This window comes from Oncorhynchus mykiss, chromosome 12 (genome assembly GCF_057628025.1).
Source record: "Oncorhynchus mykiss isolate SJ-2025 chromosome 12, ASM5762802v1, whole genome shotgun sequence".
NCBI lineage: Eukaryota > Metazoa > Chordata > Actinopteri > Salmoniformes > Salmonidae > Oncorhynchus > Oncorhynchus mykiss.
In genome coordinates this window covers 629,820-645,612 of record NC_143033.1, presented here as the reverse complement: position 1 = coordinate 645,612, position 15,793 = coordinate 629,820, and the positions used below count along the sequence as shown (strand labels likewise).

General features: G+C 44.8%; 1 protein-coding gene across 6 annotated transcripts in view; it reads right to left on the bottom strand.

Moving 5' to 3' along the window:
- Positions 1–15,793, bottom strand: part of hdhd2 (haloacid dehalogenase like hydrolase domain containing 2) — a 32,071-nt gene that overhangs the window by 1,827 nt on the left and 14,451 nt on the right. For 3 of the 6 annotated variants that reach the window (XM_021622529.3, XM_021622530.3, XM_090191431.1), the window contains 2 exons: positions 11,910–12,126; positions 41–104 (listed from right to left, as the gene is read on the bottom strand). In XM_021622529.3, coding sequence (XP_021478204.1) covers positions 41–104; positions 11,910–12,126 — 281 coding nt within the window. The remainder of the gene's footprint in view (positions 1–40; positions 105–11,909; positions 12,127–15,793) is intronic. The other 3 variants (XM_090191433.1, XM_090191432.1, XM_090191434.1) reach the window with 1 other exon arrangement.

The window sequence follows — 15,793 nt, the reverse complement described above, 5'->3', positions numbered from 1 at the left end:
AGGTTTTCTATGAGTTATGAAGCGATGTCAGGTCTCTTACCGGTTCTGACTACAATTCCCAGCATGCCAATGTTTTGAGCCCCGCCCACGTCGTCTCTGGCGTCCTGTAAAGGGGGGGTAGATATTGAACAATACTGTTAAACAGATTGACGTTAGATGTAATATTGCAGTTAGATTGTGGATTCTATCAATGTAATGTCTGCATCTTTTCCAATCCCCCATACAGTGGCAACAATAACCTCAACCAAATGTTTTCTGTAGTTGTGGATCAGACCTGCAAAATGGTCAGGAGGAATGTTGGACCATTCCTCTTTACAAAACTGTTTCAGTTCAGCAATATTCTTGGAATGTCTGGCGTGAACTGGTCTCTTGAGGTCATGCCACAGCATCTCAATCGGGTTGAGGTCAGGACTCTGACTGGGCCACTCCAGAATAGAGGCATGGCCGTTTAATTAGGGACAATTTCAAGTTTTCGTAACAAATCGGTAATCAGCATTTTTGGATGCCGATTAAATTGCACTCCACGAGGAGACTGCGTGGCAGGCTGACCACCTGTTACTCCACGAGGAGACTGCGTGGCAGGCTGACCACCTGTTACTCCACGAGGAGACTGACCACCTGTTACTCCACGAGGAGACTGCGTGGCAGGCTGACCACCTGTTACTCCACGAGGAGACTGCGTGGCAGGCTGACCACCTGTTACTCCACGAGGAGACTGCGTGGCAGGCTGACCACCTGTTACTCCACGAGGAGACTGCGTGGCAGGCTGACCACCTGTTACTCCACGAGGAGACTGCGTGGCAGGCTGACCACCTGTTACTCCACGAGGAGACTGCGTGGCAGGCTGACCACCTGTTACTCCACGAGGAGACTGCGTGGCAGGCTGACCACCTGTTACTCCACGAGGAGACTGCGTGGCAGGCTGACCACCTGTTACTCCACGAGGAGACTGCGTGGCAGGCTGACCACCTGTTACTCCACGAGGAGACTGCGTGGCAGGCTGACCACTTTTTACGCAAGTGCAGCAAGGAGCCAAGGTAAATTGTTAGCTAGCATTAAACTTATATTTTTCTTGCCACTGTGTGTGTGTGTGAATATAAATATATATTATTTTAAATATATAGTTTTTATATGTTTTCCTTTATTATTTTCCGCTAACCCTACCATCCCTCCCTTAATTGGAGTAAACTAATGGACAACAACAGTTCATGCTTATACATTTTACAATAATTATATATTTGTAGTTTTTAGTCCCATTCTTCAGCTCCCCTCAACCCCTCCCATCTATCTCTGAACACCATCCAGTTTCGAGTTCTATTTGCTAAATATTTTTCACCTGTGCTGTTTCACAAAAGTTCTGAACCTACAGTGCCTTCGGGAATTATTCAGACCCCTTGAATTTTTCCACATTTTGATAGGTTTACAGCCTTCTTCTAAAATGTATTAAATTGTTTTTTACCCCTCATCAATCTACACACAATACCCCATAATGACAAAGCAAAAACAGTTTTTTAGATATTATTTTTACAAATGTATTACAAAAAAATTATATTCACACCCTTTACTCAGTACTTTGTTGAAGCACCCTTGGCAGGGATTACAGCCTCGAGTCTTGTTGGGTATGATGCTACAAGCTTGGCACATCTGTATTTGGGGAGTTTCTCCCATTCTTCTCTACAGATCCTCTCAAGGTCTGTCAGGATGGATGGGGAGCGTCGCTGCACAGCTATTTTCAGGTCTCTCCAGAAATGTTTGATTGGGTTCAAGTCCGGGCTCTGGCTTGGCCACTCAAGGACATTCAGAGACTTGTACTGAAGCCACCCCTGCGTTGTCTTGGCTGTGTGCTTAGGGTAGTTGTTCTGTTGGAAGGTGAACCTTCGCCCCAGTCTGAGGTCCTGAAAACATTTAAACGTGTTAATCCTCGCAAGGCTGCTGGCCCAGACGGCATTCCTAGCCAATTCTTCAGAGCATGCGCAGACCAGCTGGCTGGTGTGTTTACGGACATATTCAATCAATCCCTATCTCAGTCTGCTGTTCCCACATGCTTCAAGAGGGCCACCATTGTTCCTGTTCCCAAGAAAGCGAAGGTAACTGAGCTAAATGACTATCGCCCTGTAGCACTCACTCCCGTCATCATGAAGTGCTCTGAGAGACTAGTCAAGGATCATATTACCTCCACCCGACTTGACACCCTAGACCCACTCCAATATGCAATTACACTGCACACTGCCCTAACCCATCTGGACAAGAGGGATACCTATGTAAGAATGCTGTTAATCGATTACAGCTCAGCATTTAACACCATAGTACCCTCCAAACTTGTCATTAAGCTCGAGACCCTGGGTCTCAACCCTGCCCTTTGCAACTGGGTCCTGGACTTTGACGGGCCGCCCCCAGGTGGTGAGTGTAGGAAACAACATCTCCACCCCGCTGATCCTCAACACTGGGGCCACACAAGGGTGCGTTCTCAGCCCTCTCCTGTACTCCCTGTTCACCAATGACTGCGTGGCCATGCACGCCTCCAACTCAATCATCAAGTTTGCAGACGACACTACAGTGGTAGGCTTGATTACCAACAACGACGAGGGCCTACAGGGAGGTGGTGAGGGCAGGGTCAAAACTAGAAGCACAAGCATTTTGTTACACTCGCATTAACATCTGCTAACCATGTGTATGTGACCAATAAAATGTGATTTGACCAGAGAAGCTTGTTTCTCATGGTCTGAGAGTCTTTAGGTGCATTTTGGCAAACTCCAAGTGGGCTGTCATGTGCCTTTTACTGAGGAGTGGCTTCCGTCTGGCCACTCTAAAATAAAGGCCTGATTAGTGGAGTGCTACAGAGATGGTTGTCCTTCTGGAAGGTTCTCCCTTCTCCACAGAGGAACTCTAGAGCTCTGTCGGGTTCTTGGTCACCTCCCTGACCAAGGTCCTTCTCCCCCGATTGCTCAGTTTGGCTGGGAGGCCAAACTGGGAAGAGGCTTGGTGGTTCCAAACTTCTTCCATTTAAGACTGATGGAGGCCAATGTCTTCTTGGGAACCTTCAATACTGCAGAATGTTGTTTGTACCGTTCCCCAGATGTGTTTCTTGACACAATCCTGTCTCCGAGCTCTATGGTGTCAGATCAATTCTATAAGAAGAGAGACTGCAGATTTTTTCAAACAACATATTTATTATAAGATTTGCAAAAATGAAGCAATCAACCATCACTAAGAGTTGAATGCTCATCGAACAGAGCTGTCAGGTTTTTAGAAATATTTGCAAATGTATTAAAAATAAAAAACAGATAAAAGAAACGTCCCCTTTTCAGGATCCTGTCTTTCAAAGAATTCATAAACATCCAAATAACTTCACAGATCTTCATTGTAAAGGGTTTAAACACTGTTTCCCATGCTTTTTCAATGAACCATAAACAATTAATGAACATGCACCTGTGGAACGGTCGTTAAGACACTAACAGCTTACAGATGGTAGGCAATTAAGGTCACAGTTATAAAAACTTAGGACACTAAAGAGGCCTTTCTACTAACTCTGAAAAACACCAAAAGAAAGATGCCCAGGGTCCCTGCTCATCTGCGTGAACGTGCTGCAAGGAGGCATGAGGACTGCAGATGTGGCCAGGGCAATAAATTGTAATGTCCATACTGTGAGATGCCTAAGACAGCGCTACAGGGAGACTGGACGGACAGCTGATCGTCCTCGCAGTGGCAGACCACGTGTAACAACACCTGCACAGGATCGGTACATCCGAACATCACACCTGCGGGACAGGTACAGGATGGCAACAACAACTGCCTGAGTTACACCAGGAATGCACAATCCCATCATCAGTGCTGTCCGCAATAGGCTGAGAGAGGCTGGACTGAGGCCTGTTGTAAGGCAGGTCCTCACCAGACATCACCGGCAACAACGTCACCTATGGGCACAAACCCATCGTCGCTGGAACAGACAGGACTGGCAAAAAGTGATCTTCACTGATGAGTTGCGGTTTTGTCTCACCAGGGGTGATAGACGGATTCACGTTTATCGTCGAAGGAATAAGCGTTACACCGAGGCCTGTACTCTGGAGCAGGATCAATTTGGAGGTGGAGGGTCCGTCATGGTGTCACAGCATCATCGGACTGACCTTGTTGTCATTGCAGGCAATCTCAACACTGTGCGTTACAGGGAGTCTCAGCAATCACTGCCTCATCACTGTCAAACGCTCCATAAAACACTTCAGCGAGCTGTCCTTTCTAATCGTCCTGGATTTTGACCTCATCCCGTCAGTAGAGGATGCCAGGTTGCTCTTCAAAAGTGCCTTCCTCACCATCTTAAATAAGCATGCCCCATTCAAAATAATGTAGAACTAAGAACAGATATAGCCTTTGGTTCACCCCAGACTTGACTGCCCTTGAACAGCACAAAAAAATCCTGTGGCGTTCTGCATTAGCATCGAATAACCCCCGCAATATGCTACTTTAGACACAAACTGTTATAGAACTATATCCATCCTGCCCTGCCTTTCTAAGGTCTTCGAAAGCCAAGTGAACAAACAGATCACCGACCATTTCGAATCCCACCATACCTTCTCCACTAAGCAATCTGGGTTCCGAGCTGGTCATGGGTGCACCTCAGCCACGCTCAAGGTACTAAACGACATCATAACCTGCCATCGATGAAAGACAGTACTGTGCAGCCGTCTTCATCGACCTGGCCAATGCTTCGACTCTGTCAATCACCACAATCTTATCGGCAGACTCATTAGCCTTGGCTTCTCAAATGATTGCCTCGCCTGGTTCACCAACTACTTCTCAGACAGAGTTCAGTGTGTCAAATCGGAGGGCCTGTTGTCCGGACCTCTGGCAGTGTCTATGGGGGTGCAACAGGGTTCAATTCTCGGGCCGACTCTTTTCTCTGTATATGTCAATGATGTCGCTCTTGCTGATCCACCTCTATGCAGACGACACCATTCTGTATACTTCTGGCCCTTCTTTGGACACACTCCTAACAAACCTCCAAACGAGTTTCAACGCCATACAACACTCCTTCCGTGGCCACAACTGCTTTTAAATGCTAGTTAAACTAAGTGCATGCTCTTCAACCTCCCGCCCGAATAGCATCACTACTCGGGACGGTTCTGACCTAGAATATGTGGACAACTACAAATACCTAGGTGTCTGGTTAGACTGTAAACTTTCCTTCCAGACTCATATCAAACATCTCCAATACAAAATGAAATCTAGAAATCGGCTTTCTATTTCACAACAAAGCCTCCTTCACTCATGCTGCCAAACATACCCTCGTAAAACTGACTATCCTACCCATCTTTGACTTCGGCGATGTCATTTACAAAATAGCCTCCAACATTCTACTCAGCAAACCGGATGTAGTCTATCACAGTAACATCTGTTTTGTCACCAAAGCCCCATATACTACCCACCACTGCTACCTGTATGCTCTCGTTGGCTGGCCCTCACTAAAAATGTGTTGCCAAACCCACTGGCTCCAGGTCAGCTATAAGTCTTTGCTAGGTAAAGCCCCGCCTTATCTCAGCTCACTGGTCACCATAGCAACACCCACCCGTAGCACGCGCTCCAGCAGGTCCTTTGACTGCCTTTCCTTCCAGTTCTCTGCTGCCAATGACTGGAAGGAATTGCAAAAATCACTGAAGCTGGAGTCTTATATATCCCTCTCTAATTTTAAGCATCAGCTGTCAGAGCAGCTTACCGATCATTGTACCTGTACACAGCCAATCTGTAAATAGCACACCCAACTACCTCATCCCCATATTGTTACTCACACTCTTGCTCTTTTGCACCCCAGTATCTCCACTTGCACATCTATCACTCCAGTGTCAATGCTAAATTGTAATTATTTCGCCTCTATGGTCTATTTGTTGCCTACCTCCCTACATTTGCACACATAGATTTTTCTATTGTGTTATTGACTGTACGTTTGTTTATTCCATGTGTAACTCAGTGTTGTTGTTTGTGTTGCACTGCTTGGCTTTATCTTGGCCAGGTCACAGTTGTAAATGAGAACTTGTTCTCAACTGGCCTACCTGGTTAAATAAAGGTGAAATAAAAAATACAAAATAAATAAATCAATAAAAAGGGAAGACATCATCCTCCCTCATGTGGTACCCTTCCTGCAGGCTCATCCTGACATGACCCTCCAGCATGACAATGCCACCAGCCATACTGCTCGTTCTGTGCGTGATTGTCAGTGTTCTTCCATGGCCAGCAAAGAGCCTGGATCTCAATCACATTGAGCACGTCTGGGACCTGTTGAATCGAGGGTGAGGGCTAGGGCCATTCCCCCCAGAAATGTCCGGGAACTTGCAGGTGTCTTGGTGGAAGAGTGGGGTAACATCTCACAGCAAGAACTGGTAAATCTGGTGCAGCTCATGAGGGGGAGATGCACTGCAGTACTTAATGCAGCTGGTGGCCACACCAGATACTGACTGTTACTTTTGATTTTGACCTCCACTTTGTTCAAGGACATATGATTTAATTTCTGTTAGTCACATGTCTGTGGAACTTGTTCAGTTTATGTCTCAGTTGTTGAATCTTGTTATGTTCATACAAATATTTACACATGTTAAGTTTGCTGAAAATAAACGCAGTTGACAGTGAGAGGACGTTTCTTTTTTTGCTGAGTTTACCTTATTTAAATACAGTACCAGTCAAAAGTTTGGAATCCTTCTCATTCAAGGGTTTTTCTTAATTTTTACTATTTTCTCAATTGTAGAATAATAGTGAAGACATCAACACTATGAAATAACACATGGAATATTGTAGTAACCAATAAAGTGTTAAACAAATCTAAATATATATTATGTTTGAGATTCTTCAAAGTAGCCACTGTTTGCCTTGACAGCTTTGCACACTCTTGGCATTCTCTCAACCATCTTCTTGAGGTAGTCACCTGGAATGCATTTCAATTAACAGGTGTGGCTTTTGCAAAAGTTAATTTGTGGAATGTCTTTCCTTCTTAATGCGTTTGAGCCAATCAGTTGTTTTGTGACAAGGTAGGGGTGGCATACAGAAGATATCCCTATTTGGTAAAAGACCAAGTCCATATAATGCCAAGAACATCTCAAATAAGCAAAGAGAGACAACAATCCAGACATGAAGGTCAGTCAATACGGAAAATGTCAAGAACTTAGAAAGTTTCTTCAAGTGCAGTCGCAAAAACCATCAAGCGCTATGATGGAACAGGCTCTAATGAGGACCACCACAGGAAAGGAAGACCCAGAGTTACCTCTGCTGCAGAGGATAAGTTCATTAGAGTTACCTCTACTGAGGAGCTCTCATGAGGCCATCTACTAAAACCACTAAAAGACACCAATAAGAAAAAGAGACTTGAGCAATGGACATTAGACCGGTGGAAATGTTATTTGTCCTTTGGTTGGACGAATCCAAATTTGAGATTTTTGGATCCAACCGCTGTGTCTTTGTGAGACGCGGAGTAGGTGAACGGATGATCTCTGCATGTGTGGTTCCCACCATGAAGCATGGAGGTGGTGGTGTGGGGTGCATTGCTGGTGACACTGTCAGTGATTTATTTAGAATTCAAGGCACACATAACCAGCACAGCTACCACAGCATTCTGCAGCAATACCCCATCCCATCCCGCTTTTTTGGTAACTACATGATTCCATGTGTTATTTCATAGTTTTGATGTCTTCACTATTATTATACAATCTCAGCGATCACTGCCTCATTGCCTGTATCCGCTACGGAGCCGCAGTCAAACGACCACCCCTCATCACTGTCAAACGCTCCCTAAAACACTTCTGTGAGCAGGCCTTTCTAATCGACCTGGCCCGGGTATCCTGGAAGGACATTGACCTCATCCTGTCAGTTGAGGATGCCTGGTCTTTCTTTAAAAGTAACTTCCTCACCATTTTAGATAAGCATGCTCCGTTCAAAAAATGCAGAACTAAGAACAGATATAGCCCCTGGTTCACTCCAGACCTGACTGCCCTCGACCAGCACAAAAACATCCTGTGGCGGACTGCACTAACATCGAATAGTCCCCGCGATATGCAACTGTTCAGGGAAGTCAGGAACCAATACACACAGTCAGTCAGGAAAGCTAAAGCCAACTTCTTCAGGCAGAAGTTTGCATCCTGTAGCTCCAACTCCAAAAAGTTCTGGGACACTGTGAAGTCCATGGAGAACAAGAGCACCTCCTCCCAGCTGCCCACTGCACTGAGGCTAGGTAACACGGTCACCACCGATAAATCCATGATTATCGAAAACTTCAACAAGCATTTCTCAACGGCTGCCCATGCCTTCCGCCTGGCTACTCCAACCTCGGCCAACAGCTCCCCCCCCCCCCGCAGCTACTCGCCCAAGCCTCTCCAGGTTCTCCTTTACCCAAATCCAGATAGCAGATGTTCTGAAAGAGCTGCAAAACCTGGACCCGTACAAATCAGCTGGGCTTGACAATCTGGACCCTCTATTCCTGAAACTATCCGCCGCCATTGTCGCAACCCCTATTACCAGCCTGTTCAACCTCTCTTTCATATCGTCTGAGATCCCCAAGGATTGGAAAGCTGCCGCAGTCATCCCCCTCTTCAAAGGGGGCGACACCCTGGACCCAAACTGTTACAGACCTATATCCATCCTGCCCTGCCTATCTAAGGTCTTCGAAAGCCAAGTCAACAAACAGGTCACTGACCATCTTGAATCCCACCGTACCTTCTCCGCTGTGCAATCTGGTTTCCGAGCCGGTCACGGGTGTACCTCAGCCACGCTCAAGGTACTAAACGATATCATAACCGCCATTGATAAAAGACAGTACTGTGCAGCCGTCTTCATAGACCTTGCCAAGGCTTTCGACTCTGTCAATCACCGTATTCTTATCGGCAGACTCAGTAGCCTCGGTTTTTCGGATGACTGCCTTGCCTGGTTCACCAATTACTTTGCAGACAGAGTTCAGTGTGTCAAATCGGAGGGCATGCTGTCCGGTCCTCTGGCAGTCTCTATGGGGGTGCCACAGGGTTCAATTCTCGGGCCGACTCTTTTCTCTGTATATATCAATGATGTTTCTCATGCTGCGGGCGATTCCCTGATCCACCTCTACGCAGACGACACCATTCTATATACTTCCGGCCCGTCCTTGGACACTGTGCTATCTAACCTCCAAACGAGCTTCAATGCCATACAGCTCTCCTTCCGTGGCCTCCAACTGCTCTTAAACGCTAGTAAAACCAAATGCATGCTGTTCAACCGTTCGCTGCCTGCACCCGCACGCCTGACCAGCATCACCACCCTGGATGGTTCCGACCTTGAATATGTGGACACCTATAAGTACCTAGGTGTCTGGCTAGACTCTAAACTCTCCTTCCAGACCCATATCAAACATCTCCAATCGAAAATCAAATCAAGAGTCGGCTTTCTATTCCGCAACAAAGCCTCCTTCACTCACGCCGCCAAACTTACCCTAGTAAAACTGACTATCCTACCGATCCTCGACTTCGGCGATGTCATCTACAAAATTGCTTCCAACACTCTACTCAGCAAACTGGATGCAGTCTATCACAGTGCCATCCGTTTTGTCACTAAAGCACCTTATACTTTATTTTTTTTTATTTTTTTTTTTTTATTTTACCTTTATTTAACCAGGCAAGTCAGTTAAGAACAAATTCTTATTTTCAATGACGGCCTGGGAACAGTGGGTTAACTGCCTGTTCAGGGGCAGAACGACAGATTTGTACCTTGTCAGCTCGGGGGTTTGAACTCGCAACCTTCCGGTTACTAGTCCAACGCTCTAACCACTAGGCTACCCTGCCGCCCCTAGGCTACCACCCACCACTGTGACTTGTATGCTCTAGTCGGCTGGCCCTCGCTACATATTCGTCGCCAGACCCACTGGCTCCAGGTCATCTACAAGTCCATGCTAGGTAAAGCTCCGCCTTATCTCAGTTCACTGGTTACGATGGCAACACCCATCCGTAGCACGCGCTCCAGCAGGTGTATCTCACTGATCATCCCTAAAGCCAACACCTCATTTGGCCGCCTTTCGTTCCAGTTCTCTGCTGCCTGTGACTGGAACGAATTGCAAAAATCGCTGAAGTTGGAGACTTTTATCTCCCTCACCAACTTCAAACATCTGCTATCTGAGCAGCTAACCGATCGCTGCAGCTGTACATAGTCTATTGGTAAATAGCCCACCCATTTTCACCTACCTCATCCCCATACTGTTTTTATTTATTTATTTTTCTGCTCTTTTGCACACCATTATCTCTACCTGTACATAACCTTCTGATCATTTATCACTCCAGTGTTAATCTGCATAATTGTAATTATTTGCCTACCTTCTCATGCCTTTTTGCACACAATGTATATATAGACTCCCCTTTTTTCTACTGTGTTATTGACTTGTTAATTGTTTACTCCATGTGTAACTCTGTGTTGTCTGTTCACACTGCTATGCCTTATCTTGGCCAGGTCGCAGTTGTAAATGAGAACTTGTTCTCAACTAGCCTACCTGGTTAAATAAAGGTGAAAAAAAAATACAAAAATAAAAATGTAGAAAATAGCACAAATAAAGGAAAAAAAATAATGAGAAGGTGTCCAAACTTGACTGGTACTGTATACTTATTGGTACTGTATACTTATTGGTACTGTATACTGACTGGTAATGTATACTGACTGGTACTGTATACTTATTGGTAATGTATACTGACTGGTACTGTATACTGACTGGTAATGTATACTTATTGGTACTGTATACTTATTGATTACATTACATGTAAAAGGAATGCACATGATGGGGTCAATAAAGGGTGGATAGAGAACTGGCTGTATGGAAAGTTACTGAGTCAGACAAGGGGAAGGGTGGATAGAGAACTGGCTGTATGGAAAGTTACTGAGTCAGACAAGCAGAAGGGTGGATAGAGAACTGGCTGTATGGAAAGTTACTGAGTCAGACAAGGGGAAGGGTGGATAGAGAACTGGCTGTATGGAAAGTTACTGAGTCAGACATGGGGAAGTGCAGAAAGTTCACATTATGTTCCTAAGGAGGGAGGCAAAGGGCACCAGTCTAGTTAGTCTATGATAAGGCAGATCAGCTGTGGAACTATGGAGGAGCAAGGAATTCAGCTGGAGGTCAAGTCAATAGCTGAAGTGAGAAGAAACCTCTGGGAGGGGGTCCAGAGGGGCCCACCACAACAACCCTTCTACTACAGTCCTATCTCACACATACACCTCTACGCCCATGAAGGTTCAAGCATCAGGCAGGACCATGACTACACCAGTGAGATGAAAAATGTAGTTCCCACTTAGCAACAGAGATGTATTGGCTGTCTAGATCTGTAAGGAGGTGACTATTAGGATGTTATAAATATGTGCTTGTGAAATCAGACCTTGTCTTTGGAGATGTATGACCCAATGGGTGAATGAACTTGGTTTGACCACTTCCTATTTGTCCGTTTGAGTTTTTACTATGTTTGCTCAGAACCTAACACGATGAATTGGAACGCTGACTAAGCCAGGCCTAATCGCCCAACATCAGTGCCCGACCTCACTAATACTCTTGTGGCTGAATGGAAGCAAGTCCCCTCAGCAATGTTCCAACATCTAGTGGAAGGCCTTCCCAGAAGAGTGGAGGCTGTTATAGCAGCAAAGAGGGGACCAACACCATATTAATGCCCATGATTTTGAAGTGAGATGTTTGACGAGCAGGTGTCCACATACTTTTGGTCATGTTGTGCATCTGTATTCCCAGTCATGTGAAATCCATAGATTAGGGCCTAATGAATGTATTTCAAATGACTGATTTCCTCACATGAACTGTAACTCAGTAAAATCTTTGAAATTGTTGCATGTTGCATTTATATTTTTGTTAATTGTAGATAACCCTAACCCAACTATATAGGGAACAGGGTACTATTTGGGAGTCCTCCAGTGTGACTCACGTCTCCAATCATGATGGCCTCTTCAGGACAACAGCCAATGTCCCTCAGAGCCTCCAGGAAGAATGTCCCCTCAGGCTTCCCCACAACGGTGGCTTGACAGTCTGTAGCGTACTCTAACCCTGTCACAAAGGCTCCGGGGCCCAGCGCCAGACCATCCTTCCTCTTATAATACCTGGCCTTATGGATGGCTATGAGGGGGGCCCCGTCTAGAACCAGCCTGGTAGATAGAGGAAAATAGTTTTATTTGATGTGTACTAAGGCAGCTGAGGCTCACATACAAGAAAACACATTTAAAGCAATAAATTGAGATGTGACATACACAGTGGGGTCTGAAATGATTAATACCCATGATAAAGGTGAGCAATAATGACTGTATAAAATAGATCAAATACTGAGCTATATTCCTCAAACAGGTAGGAGTAAATGTATTGACACGTGTAGAGATTCTTATAAATAAAGTAGTAAAAAGTTTAGTTTTTGGTCCCATTTTCATAGCATTCAGTGACTACACCAAGCTAGAGACTCAACTTGAACAACCTTGTTGGATGCATTTGCAGTTTGTTTTGTTGTGCCCAATAGAAATTCAACAGAGAAAAAAGTATGTATTGTCATTTGTCACTTTTACTGTAAATAACAATATAATATATTTCTAAACATTTCTACATTAATGTGGATGCTACCATGACTACGGATAATCCTGAATGAGTGAGAAATGTACAGATGATCAAAGATTTGTATTTATTATCGATCCCCATTAGCTGCTGTCGAGCCAGCAGCTACTCTTCTTGGGGTCTGGAAAAAAGAAGGCAGTTCTAGAATTTTAAAAACATTACAATTCATTCAGAACATGTTATCATGTGTGTGTATGCATGTGTCTGTGCCTATGTGTGTCTCTTCACAGTCCACGCTGTTCCACAAGGTGTTTTTCTATCTGTTTTTTTTACTTTTTTTATCTGCTTGCATCAGTTACCTGATGTTGAATAGAGTTACATGTAGGCATGGCTCTATGTAGTACTGTGGAATAGAGTTACATGTAGTCATGGCTCTATGTAGTACTGTGGAATAGAGTTCCATGTAGTCATGGCTCTATGTAGTACTGTGGAATAGAGTTACATGTAGTCATGGCTCTATGTAGTACTGTGGAATAGAGTTCCATGTAGTCATGGCTCTATGTAGTACTGTGGAATAGAGTTCCATGTAGTCATAGCTCTACGTAGTACTGTGGAATAGAGTTACATGTAGTCATGGCTCTATGTAGTACTGTGGAATAGAGTTCCATGTAGTCATAGCTCTATGTAGTACTGTGGAATAGAGTTCCATGTAGTCATGGCTCTATGTAGTACTGTGGAATAGAGTTCCATGTAGTCATGGCTCTATGTAGTACTGTGGAATAGAGTTCCATGTAGTCATGGCTCTATGTAGTACTGTGGAATAGAGTTACATGTAGTCATGGCTCTATGTAGTACTGTGGAATAGAGTTCCATGTAGTCATGGCTCTATGTAGTACTGTGGAATAGAGTTCCATGTAGTCATGGCTCTATGTAGTACTGTGGAATAGAGTTACATGTAGTCATGGCTCTATGTAGTACTGTGGAATAGAGTTCCATGTAGTCATGGCTCTACGTAGTACTGTGGAATAGAGTTCCATGTAGTCATGGCTCTATGTAGTACTGTGGAATAGAGTTCCATGTAGTCATGGCTCTATGTAGTACTGTGGAATAGAGTTCCATGTAGTCATGGCTCTATGTAGTACTGTGGAATAGAGTTCCATGTAGTCATAGCTCTACGTAGTACTGTGGAATAGAGTTACATGTAGTCATGGCTCTATGTAGTACTGTGGAATAGAGTTCCATGTAGTCATAGCTCTATGTAGTACTGTGGAATAGAGTTCCATGTAGTCATGGCTCTATGTAGTACTGTGGAATAGAGTTCCATGTAGTCATGGCTCTATGTAGTACTGTGGAATAGAGTTCCATGTAGTCATGGCTCTATGTAGTACTGTGGAATAGAGTTACATGTAGTCATGGCTCTATGTAGTACTGTGGAATAGAGTTCCATGTAGTCATGGCTCTATGTAGTACTGTGGAATAGAGTTCCATGTAGTCATGGCTCTATGTAGTACTGTGGAATAGAGTTACATGTAGTCATGGCTCTATGTAGTACTGTGGAATAGAGTTCCATGTAGTCATGGCTCTACGTAGTACTGTGGAATAGAGTTCCATGTAGTCATGGCTCTATGTAGTACTGTGGAATAGAGTTCCATGTAGTCATGGCTCTATGTAGTACTGTGGAATAGAGTTCCATGTAGTCATGGCTCTATGTAGTACTGTGGAATAGAGTTCCATGTAGTCATGGCTCTATGTAGTACTGTGGAATAGAGTTCCATGTAGTCATGGCTCTACGTAGTACTGTGGAATAGAGTTCCATGTAGTCATGGCTCTATGTAGTACTGTGGAATAGAGTTCCATGTAGTCATGGCTCTACGTAGTACTGTGGAATAGAGTTCCATGTAGTCATGGCTCTATGTAGTACTGTGCGCCTCCCATAGTCTGTTCTGGACTTGGGGACTGTGAAGAGACCTCTGGTGGTATGTCTTGTGGGGTATGCAATGGGTGTCTGAGCTGTGTGTTAGTAGTTTAAACAGACCTCTGGTGGCATGTCTTGTGGGGTATGCAATGGGTGTCTGAGCTGTGTGTTAGTAGTTTAAACAGACCTCTGGTGGCATGTCTTGTGGGGTATGCATGGGTGTCTGAGCTGTGTGTTAGTAGTTTAAACAGACCTCTGGTGGCATGTCTTGTGGGGTATGCATGGGTGTCTGAGCTGTGTGTTAGTAGTTTAAACAGACCTCTGGTGGCATGTCTTGTGGGGTTTGCATGGGTGTCTGCCTTGTTCTGAGACAATTGCAATTTTCCCAAGTCCCTCTGTTGTATCAATATGATTTGAACATGAGTTTACAATTCAGGGTTACTCCAAGCAGTTTAGTCACTTCAACTTCTACAGTTTACACATTATTTAGTTGAGGTTTAGTCAATGATGTGTCCCAAATATAAATATTTTAAAAACTAAAAGTATTGTGACTAACTTCTCCCTTGCCACCCACTCTGAAACTAAGTACAGCTTTTTGTTGCAGTCATTTCAGTCGCTGTAGCTGACGTGTATAGTGTTGAGATTTCCACATACATAGACACACTGACTTTACTCCCAGGACTGCGGATTGTCTCAGGTTTGTGGCAGTCTAGATCCCTGCTGTTTGTTGTGTTCAACCTTCCCTGTGACCTGCCCTGTCTGGAACTGCAAGGAGTAACAGCGTAGCCTACGTTGCTACCATGACAACGGTGAGGAGTAACAGCGTTGCCTACGTTGCTACCATGACAACGGTGAGGAGTAACAGCGTAGCCTACGTTGCTACCATGACAACGGTGAGGAGTAACAGCGTAGCCTACGTTGCTACCATGACAACGGTGAGGAGTAACAGCGTTGCCTACGTTGCTACCATGACAACGGTGAGGAGTAACAGCGTAGCCTACGTTGCTACCATGACAAAGACCAACGCCAGTGGGAGTATTGTTGAGGACAGTGGTGTCTCTCTATCAAATCAAATTCAAATCAAATTTATTCATATAGCCCTTCGTACATCAGCTGATATCTCAAAGTGCTGTACAGAAACCCAGCCTAAAACCCCAAACAGCAAGCAATGCAGGTGTATAAGCACGGTGGCTAGGAAAAACTCCCTAGAAAGGCCAAAACCTAGGAAGAAACCTAGAGAGGAACCAGGCTATGTGGGGTGGCCAGTCCTCTTCTGGCTGTGCCGGGTGGAGATTATAACAGAACATGGCCAAGATGTTCAAATGTTTATAAATGACCAGCATGGTCGAATAATAATA